At 39.3% G+C, this 10,439-nt stretch overlaps 2 protein-coding genes across 2 annotated transcripts in view; one reads left to right on the forward strand and one right to left on the reverse strand.

The window, feature by feature from the left end:
• Window positions 1–926: 926 nt before the first annotated feature.
• On the forward strand, window positions 927–6,949 carry LOC106805063 (pyrazinamidase/nicotinamidase-like; the record flags this gene model as incomplete). The annotated part of the gene is given in 8 exon segments (XM_014806538.1): window positions 927–983; window positions 1,622–1,746; window positions 2,229–2,343; window positions 2,836–2,961; window positions 4,081–4,249; window positions 4,732–4,874; window positions 5,203–5,273; window positions 5,766–6,949. Coding segments are annotated over 8 exon segments (813 nt in total), but the record flags the coding sequence as incomplete, so codon positions are not given.
• Window positions 6,950–7,681: 732 nt separating this feature from the next.
• The window catches only part of LOC106805065 (acylglycerol kinase, mitochondrial-like), a 7,610-nt gene continuing 4,852 nt past the window's right edge, over window positions 7,682–10,439 (reverse strand). The window contains exons 4-7 of the mRNA XM_014806539.1: window positions 9,110–9,247; window positions 8,570–8,705; window positions 8,022–8,092; window positions 7,682–7,694 (exon numbers count right to left, since the gene is read on the reverse strand). Of these exons, the coding sequence (XP_014662025.1) occupies window positions 8,082–8,092; window positions 8,570–8,705; window positions 9,110–9,247 (285 nt within the window). The 3' untranslated portion in view covers window positions 7,682–7,694; window positions 8,022–8,081. The remainder of the gene's footprint in view (window positions 7,695–8,021; window positions 8,093–8,569; window positions 8,706–9,109; window positions 9,248–10,439) is intronic.

The raw sequence follows: 10,439 nt of genomic DNA on the forward strand, positions 1-10,439 counted from the left end.
GCCGTAGCCTAGTCGAGTGCAGAAAATTCGCCTAGAAATTAAGTTGCGTTGCACCCATGCTGGGTTTAAAAATTAAAACTATTTTACATTTAAACTATAGTTAGAATGCCTTATTTTTATGGTTTAATCCCGCAGTTTTTTAAAAAATAAACGCTGCGTTGGTAAAATATCTGAACTACTTCACCCGCGGAGGAATGATGTGTATGAATCGTTATGAGTAAACTGACGCTCCAGTCGATTGTAGCTTTTCGCACATGTGTTTTGCATTAATTGCATAGCAACCGTTATCTCTAGCCCGCGTACAGTTGCCGCTGGCGCTGCCTAACGCGATCCCTGCCGTGGCTCATTCAAGAGCTGTGTGTGCGAATTTAGAGGGTGGCCTCGCCAGAATACGGTAACTAACGTGAAAACCATGTCGTGGAAAAGTACGAATTATGTCAAAACGAAGGAAGCTACGCGGTTTGTAATACTACCGGAAGATAGAATAAGGACCAGTGAACAAAAGAAGCTCATGTTTGTATACATTTGTATTTTTATTCACATCGAACTCGTACGACAAAAAGTAGTGAAATCAGTACCAAATCGGTGTCTTACTCCTTTGTCATTATACGCTCCTGGTTAAATGTATGCAAGCACTAATCAATGTGTAGAGTAAATCATCCACCATATTTCACATGTCGATAATATAAGTGAAATGGGGAATCTGGATGACCAGGCTATATCTTGGCACTCCACATTGCTCAAATTTGGTCAGTGACAATCGCAATTACAAAATTATAAGGATTTTTGTGTAAAAGTAGAAAACCTTCTTTGTTCAATTGACAGAAATGAATTAGTTGTTGTTGAGGTTATACATGTGTGATTGGTAAATGCTATTTTTGTGTGAATGTGTGTGTAAAATCGAAATTTTCTCATATCATTTCCAGGATTCGGGTATCGACAAGGACTGTTTCACAAGGCTTTGGAAAAACTGGATTCACAAGGTATTAATGGAATGCAATAACAGCTGGTTAATGTACTTGTGCATCCTGCTACAACATATTCAGGGGTGAATAATGACAGAATTATTTCCATGACTTCCCTCTTATTCCCTATTAATTGTGAAACTAATTTACTTCAGTAGCTGCATGACTTATTATATTAGTCTATTGAATGGCTTATTCCAAGGTTGCTGCACTGAAGCCACCAAATTGAGGACGTTATGTGCTTGTGAGAGCTTCAAAATGGAATTATATTTTATAGTTAAATTAATGGTCTAGTAACGCACTGGTAGGCACTGGTACACATATCATTGTCATCACATTTTATGCCGAACAGACTATGCATGTATGAATTAAATTCCTGATTCTATTCGGTACATCATGATTATACATCAGGTGTTGTATTATTTCTGGGTATTGGTTCTTTTTTTACGTCGCTGGTTCTACAGCAGCTATTGTAATATTTCTGGTTCCTTTTTGTTCATCACTGATTCTAGATAAAATGGTGTTTCAATGTGCCTGGCTCCGTTGCGTATATCACTGATCTTACGTCCGGTGTTTTGTTATTTTTCATTCTGTTTTGTAAATAGCTGATTCTGCATATATGGTGTTGTAATGTTTTTGTTTTTCGGTTTTGTAAGATTCTCCATCCAGTGAGCGCGTTCATCGTCGTTGATGTCCAGAATGATTTCATTTCGGGATCGTTGGCGCTTATCAACTGTCCGGCCAAGCAAGAGGCTAGTGCAGTAGTGCCAGTGATCAACAAGTATGCTTATGCAGTGCATTTCCATCATGTTGATTCTTAGAATAGTGATAGATGATAACATGAACGTATATAATATTATATACTATATCTATACATACTATAGACTTATAGAATACTTAGTTAATGAGGATATACCACAATAATTATTTAGGAATATAAAGTAATGATTCATTAGCTGCATCATAAGGCGCGTGCTGAATGTTTAACATTCTAATTAAGTAACCATGAATGCCTGCATGGTGTAAAACGTTTAGAGGTTAATACAGGGCAATGACCAGAAATAGCTCATGTGGATAGCAGTGATCCATATCAATCACAACTAATAAATCGGTCCGTTAGATCTGTTACTATATCAATGTTTGAACAAATTTTCAAGGGATAGCTTGATGAGTTCGCAAAATATTGCAACTGTTATTACTGTGTGCATGACACATACGCACGTTTAAGGAATTTTTCAATGAACCGTATCTGTTCTTATGAAGGTTATTGTCTGATGTGAAATTTAACACTGTTGCGGTGACAAAGGACTGGCATCCACCCAACCATTGCTCCTTCTTTGATAACCTATCATTGAGGAAGCTGGGTTCAAGCTGTAAGGTAAGCATTAGCTAAGGGTCGACTTTATTCACCTTCATGTATCTTAGAAGCAAACAACGGCATGTGATTGATATTTGAATCGTAACATATATATTTAATAATAACTATGAGCTTAGGTATCATTCGGTAGTAGGTACGTAAAAAAATACAGAACTTTGGTATAATATGTAGGCAAGATTCTCTTTTTGAATACTGGCTATCTAATGGTATCATCTTAATTTCCTGACATATATCCCAGCTTTAACATATGGAGGTTACTCTCCAAGTTTTAGAAATCTTTTCCCATATATCCCTGATGTTGTGTAAAGACTTGGTCAGATTTTATGAGTCATCACATGTATATCGTGTGCACATATATCATTATTATAATACGGGGTTTCAATGCACTAAGACGTGTTGGATGTACAGACATGAAGAATGCTGGAAGCTGACACTAATACATTGCATGTGTGTCGTTGCATGTGAGCAAATATTCTCTTCCCCATGTGCCAGCCAGCAGCAGAGGTCCAGCTGTTTGACACGGTGACATTCGACGATAAGTACAAGTGCCAACAGAAGATGTGGCCGCGGCACTGCGTGCAGGGAAGCTGGGGAGCGGAGCTTCACCGCGGTCTCACTGTGAGTCTCATGCAACAAACATGTTCACAGCTGTTGATAATAGCCTCGTTCACACGAGACCTCATATTTATGAAATACGGTATTTGCGAAATACTGAATCTGAGACAAATACGCAGCCGAGCGTTGACACGCTGATTCGCGGCTCCAGAAATACGGTATTTGCGAGCTGCGAGCAGCTTTAAAAAATCAAGCAAACAATACGAAATAAACAATGCAATGCGCACCAACTGCCGATAACATACGTAGACTGGTCCGCGCTCGACAGTGCCACTCGCGTTACACTGGAACTGTCGAGCGCAGACCAGTCTATAAAATACGCGGCTTCAGAAATCCGGTATTTGGCATTCACACGAGGAAATGCGCGGTCCAAGAAATCCGGTATTTCTCAAGCACGGCAAATTATTCGGGGTCTGGGAAGCCTCGTATTTACATGAAATACCGGATCTGTTTAGATACCGTATTTCTTGGGCCTCGTATTTTGCCTCGTGTGAACGCTAAATACCGGATTTCTTGCTACGTGTAAACGCGGCTACAGTGTGTGTGGGTTGATTCTCTACACGATGACCACTCGCAGAGCAGTAATCGTACGACTGCAGTCGACGAGTGCCGCAAATCGATTAAAAAATAAAATTGAATATAATAGAATGTTATATAATATAAGAAAGCATATAATAAATAATAAATATAGTACCTCATTGTCGCACCCCCGTCATAGCAATATTTGAGGTAGAGCGCAGCGCGTCCAGTGTATCTGTGTGGTCTAGAAGAGTGAATGCTTGGCATGACGTGTGTACGCGAACTAACTTCAGACAGCAAGTGCTGGTTACTTGATATCTAGTAATACAACTCAATTAGACTTAGTGAAGCTAGCTCTGTTAATATGCTAGATGAAAGTAATGAGTTCTACAAAATTTGCTCCTCCGTGACCTTTGTGTGGGAGTTCTATCTGTAAATCTCAAGTGTACGTCTGGTTATCTGGTTCTTGGCTGACTTCTAGTGATTGGCAAACTGTTTAAATGCCATAATTTGGTGAAACAACCATGCATGCACGTTAAAGCAATCATCGCACTTCAATGAAATTTTGTTGCTAAGCTAATGAACCATCTGCTTCTTACACAGGTTCCAAACGATGCTGTGATAATAAATAAGGGTATTAACCCGGACTTAGACAGCTACTCCGGTTTCTGGGATAACGAGAAAGTCTCGCAGACTCCTCTAGCTGAGAAGCTGCAAGAGAAGGGCGTCACCCATGTTTTCGTTTGCGGCATTGCCTGGGATGTGTGCGTTGGTGGGTGTTCTAATAAAATAATCTTATTACAATAATGTAATTACAATCTTACAATAAGCAGTAAAGAATGTTGCACACCTAATAAGTTTTAATGCTAGCGATGATGTCGCCACCAATTGTTTAGAACTGAGTGAATCGGTCATGTAGTTAGTATTTGTAATATTAGTATTAGTATTGTTAGTATTAGTATTGTTAGTATTAGTATGTGTATAGCAGCTGTGTCTTTGTTGTACCAATTCACTTGTGTATTGAATTATTTTGACATGTTTTTTTTCTTCAATTTTTATCATGAGTTTCTAGATCTGGTTTACGAATCTGTGGATGCAATAGTCGTGCTTGTGAAGCACTCTGCTGGAAATTCTTCCTTTCACTTCAGTGTAGGCATTGTAATTGTAAAATTGTTGCAATGTGTGTTCAGTGATTGTGGATTGGGTTTGGCTCCAAATTAAAATCCAATTAAATCTACAACGTTTCTGTGATAGGTCATACAGCACAGGATTCTTTAGACTTTGGCTTCAGCACTGCACTTGTTGCTGATGCTCTCAAAAGTGTAGACCTGGATGAAACTAAAGCTATGAGCGACAGTCTATGCAGGAAGGGTGCTGTAATCATCGATTCATCGCAGGTACTGCTTCAATCTGATTCTATTTGATTTCTGATTATCGTCAATATGTTTGCCTTTACTGGTGTAACAAGGGTCAGCCTAGAGTTGCAACTAATCACCAATTCTTGAGAGTAATTGACCCCCAATATGACTTAATTTTATGGCGTGATTGGTTGTCTTTTAATCTCACTTTTGGGGTCATGGGGGAATATAGTTGAGTATATTTGATTTTAGAAGTTGTACGTATTTAGGGTAAAATATATAAGTGGTTACATGTAAATTTGTATTTTGCTAGAAATTCTAAAGGCTGTCTCATGAAAGCTCACTTATTTTAATCTATGTGCTATAGGTCAAAAATATGGTGTTGGGACTGGATAGGAGACCAGAGATGGCCATAGCTGCTATGAGAAATATGAAACTGTAAGCAGAACGAATCCACAACAGGACTAACATTAGTTGTAAACAAGTAGTTAGCAAAATTAGGGGGACAATTGCATGCTATATAGTTATTTAGATAGACAGATGAACACACAGACTATAATTAGCATGTTAAATTTTAAGGAAGCACAAGGAATGGTTAAAGGGATTTATATGACTATGTTTGTTCATATGAGCTCTCTTTGGTGTATAACGTAATCAGGGCAGTTGCAATACTATCTCCATTCCTATGCACACAGATGCACACACCCGATCACACACATATATGTACAGTATGTAGTTTTGTGCACATTAAAGTCGTAGTGGTAGTGATGGTCATGTGCGATCTTGCAGTATATCATCCAATGTCTAACAATTCTACGGCTTGGAGATTCCAAATATATTGTGCTGGCAAGCATATAGGCAGCTTTATTATATTTAGTTTGCAGAAAGTGTTATAAGTTGCTAATTGTTTTGGTCTGAAATTTCTCACAGAAAGTAAATTCCTAAACGATTCTACAACAGCCACGCTGATGATTTGCGTACTAAATACGTAGTGATATAAGAGGTATATATATAAAAATGTGAAGACTAACAACTTGTGATAAGGACATTATTTTATAGTGCAGTACAATATTGGTACTTGTATCACATATATTATAGATTTATATATACAGATTGTGCACTGCTATATTTGGAAATTATCATGAAAAGCATCGCATTGGATGTTTTTAGTAGAAATTTATATACTGCTCATATTTTCCATTAAACATAATCTTATTATCCAATAAACTTACGAGATAAAAAGATGATGGGTAAATCTTCTGACTCGACTTTTAGTCTTTGTTATTCCTAACTCAGGAATAATTAGTATACTCAATAACTGTGATTTAAAAGCCTATAATATTCATGGTTACATGTCATATCAATTGATTAAGGACATTGACTATGGTATGTGATGGAGTTACATTAATTTCCCATTGTGATCATGAAGGGTAATTTTACTGTGAGGGGGGCAAAGGGGTAAAAATCATTATCATTTTAGAAGGCAAACTAACCAATTGATTATAAAATATATTGCATGTATTTTTCTGCATCAAGCTAAGGTTTTGTAGATCGTGTTTCTTTTCCCACCAGCATGCGATTCATGCAATACTGTTAAAATATTAAAATGTAAAATATAATCAGGAGTCTATCTAAAGATTATTGACTATTGATAGACTCCTGATTTTATACTGCTAAGCTGAATATCATATTTACCAAGGTCGGCCACAAGGTATTCCATTAAAATGGATAATCATAAATGAATTGGCTTTCAGTGTAAAATGATTATATCGAACAATCAAACTGACATGAGCTGAGGGGCTGGTACGTTTTCATTTTGTATCTGGTAAAAAACAAGACAGACCGGCTACACGTGATTCTATGTGTGATTTTTGTAATGTAGAATTTTATATTCGTGCCCTAGTGATATTTTATCGTTTAGGTCGAGTTTTATACACGTAGATATAGGCTACAGTATTGTCTAGAAATGGGAATGATTATATACGTTATATCAGGAGTGACATAACAGACGTAATTCTTTGTTTCCAGTCTATTATATTAATCCTGATGATATAGATTACATTTTATATTTTGTGTGCATTTTCGTGTAATAAATTTTGAAATAACTTCTCTAATCTTTGTCATAGTGCATATATTTTATTAGACTAAAGCAAAATCCACACCTATGTTATAATCGGTTTTTTTTTCTAAAGAAAATCACAATAAATTTATACAAAAAATTATTCCAATTTTATTGAAAGATTTTCTTCTATTTATGTGATGTAAAATATTTAATACAATACATTCTGCACAATTCCTGATCAATGAGTCCTTGACATTTTAGTCTTATCTAGAGTCCAATGACAATACCTCTTCCTGTTAACCATTTAAGCCGGCTATTTCTACAGCAAGAGACTATATGACCTATCTGATATACATATACCATATCAACTCTAGTGAATGGATAAAATGTTACACATCGCCTCATTATCAGAAACGTAAAGAAAGACTATATCTCCCATCTCTCTCTCTCTCTGTCCCCCTCCTGAGCATACAGACACGACAGCTAGCCTTGAAGGCTTGGATGTTAACCTGTCGGCATCACCGATGAACTATGAACACCACGGGTGGTCCCGAAATGAGACGTAGGATGTGTGACATGATCACGTGGCTTCCGGGTTGCAGAAGAGCTGGATGCGTTTTGGCAGAAGGCGCACGTGAACGGGCAGGGCTTCATAGTCTTCAGAATCGATCGTGTACCACGCCTGTTTCTCCTCGTCCTCCAGTCCTTCCGGTTCCAACCTGAACTCTCGCGCAACCAATTTGTGGTCATTTTCAGTTACGTGGGCTGCCTCTACGGGCCGCGAATGCCTCTGGAATCTAACCGGAAAAAAACATGCTATAGTGGTCACAGCAAAACGGTGTTTTTTCTATCAGATATCAAATCTGACACGGGTATTATTACAATCTATATATTACCATAAGTGATACTAAGTTAGTTAATGCTACACAATAATTACATTGTTATCACTAATATTTTATAATTCATGTATGAATGTTTGATATTTTATGAGGGTTCAATTCTTACACAGTGACTAATTGCTCACTTACATCATGTACAACATATGTATACCAATGTTCAAGAGAGGATAGTACTTATAAGTACTTAGTATTATCCTCGTTTGATATGTTCATGCTATCACTAACCCATGCTTGATGAAGTCTGTCTTTGTCACTGCGCCTGATCCTACGGATAGCGTCATAGAATCAACTTCGCTCTGCAACAAACGAGTAGGGTATAGGAAATTCACTTTGAGATCACTAGAGGGGCGACAGTATTACATTTAGCATATGAAATCAAATAGCTACGCACGTCTTGGCTTTTAGGGAGTCCATTATTGGTCGCAGCAGAGAAGTTAATGGTCTCAATATCAAGGTCGTGCCACATTCCGCATTCCTCATTCTTCACCTGTGAGAAGTCTCGGCTGGTGGGGACTGCAACAATCGGCCGTGAGATAATGTTCAAAATAGCAGCACAACCAGCCTCATCCAACCAAGGTATAAGCTTTCAAACGTCATATTTTTACTAATTATTTCAATCACGCAAGGTAAACTGGTTAATCAAGCACCACGTGTTACTGTGAAGATGGTTATTGTGGGACTCAGTAATCAGTTGAGAGTTCAGCAGTCTTCCCAATGCACTCTCCACACAGTTTCATCAACAAATGAATCCAGTCTCGCCATAGCTCTCTCACCTTTATTAGACTCTGTCCGGAGGATTGACTGCCACCACCTGAGTGGGGGAGGAGGTGGAGGTGCCACGTAGCACTTAGAACACCCTTCACATGGCAGCACGTATGACAGCTTGGCTCTCACATACTGCGGCCATTCCTGTAAGTGATCAGCACCTTTTTTTAGTAATCATCACCACTGTTCTAGCTTGTTTTAAAGGCAGTGCCCTGCTAGTACTTACAACCTAGCATGCTGCACCACTGGCCTACTGGTTGGGCAGATTCCGGGTCATTTTCACGTGGAAAAATATGAGGAACAAGTCTAACAATGGTGCCTGCCTTGGGAGCGTGCGCTCCGATTGGTGGAAACTGAATCGAATTATATCAAGGATTAACGTGCCGAGAAATTTCCCGTGTAGTGCAATCCACGGGTTTGTCGTTGGACACCTCTTCCATTACCAATTAGCTTTTCACACAAAAAAACGCGTTCAACTGCCTATATACTGTACATCTACAAAGCTGGAACATATGTGTATCACCGAGTCACAATTGCAGCTTAATTACCTTCATCACAGATATGACGTACGTTGCTCTGCGCTTGAGTGGTCCCAGATACCAATACTTGGAAGCTCGCTCCTTTGCTTCTCGTAGAGGGCCCCACTGTAGCTCGGCCAGCGCATACACGGGTTTGCCCTGATTTCCCTATAACAGCACGGACAGGTGACCATGCTATCATGCCCACCACACTAGCGCTTGCAGCCAGCCATACCCACATACCAACCATACGCTTGCTACGTACCATCATCAGGAGTATCATAAATATACATTATGTCATATAACACATATATATATCATAATATATATTATGACACTTCTGCTATTAATACTATGTATAATGTATACGAGTGATGACTGATTGTTAGTTAACTTCCACCAATCAGAAGCCAGATTTTTTAAACTGCTGAATAAAGGAACTGATTGTCTGAGACGCAGCAAACTCGTTTCTTTACTTATTCTCATTTGATAAAAGAAAACACAACAATATAACACTATGCATTGTCAAATATATATATATATATATATATTTTTAACGAAGACGTGTACGGCGCTCCACGTGGGCTGGCGCGGTCTAGATGCTATCTCCAAAAGCGCTGCCGCCGTGACGGCGCCTGGCTGCGTACGTGCGAGATATAAACCAACCTCTTGACCCCGCGCTGCCCGTGGCGACGGCACGTCGTGCAAGCAAGTGCTGGCGTGGCCGTGCCAGTATTTACACGTAGCTAATTCTACAATACGCCGCCACACTGACACACACATATATATATATGCAAATTTTTTTTTACGAAGACGGCGGAGCGCGACATTCCAGCCTTTCTCCTCCCCCGCGCTCACGTGGCGACCGGGCATGATCGAAATGCTATCTCAAACAAAGGCTGGCTCGGGGAGTTTTTGTGCCGCGGAACGGCGCGAGCGGCGAGTTATTATTTAAAGAACATAAAATAACAAGTCGTCACGCTTTTATCAGATGTGTTCTACATGTCAGTACATGTATACGTATCTGAATTCATGCAATAATAAGTTTATAATAATCATAATGATAAGTCCACCGTAGCCGAGCCTGTGTACGTGTCCCGAAAACTGCCCGATGTTACGCTGCCCGCTCGAGCCGTAATCGGCTGGCTAGCGTGGGCATTCTCGGTAGAATTCGCGGTGACTTTGGTAGTAAATAGATTTCGTATTTATTTAGCATTACATTTTATTGAAACGCTGCAAGTGCCTGTGTGCCTGGCTGCGGCAGCATTGATGCATGTATATAGATACCTTATTGACCCGTGGCGGCGGAGCGAGCGAGAGAGAGAGAGAGCGAGAGAGAGAGACCGTGGGGAGTGCGAGA

This window comes from Priapulus caudatus, unplaced genomic scaffold (assembly GCF_000485595.1).
Source record: "Priapulus caudatus unplaced genomic scaffold, Priapulus_caudatus-5.0.1 Scaffold98, whole genome shotgun sequence".
Lineage (NCBI taxonomy): Eukaryota > Metazoa > Priapulida > Priapulimorpha > Priapulimorphida > Priapulidae > Priapulus > Priapulus caudatus.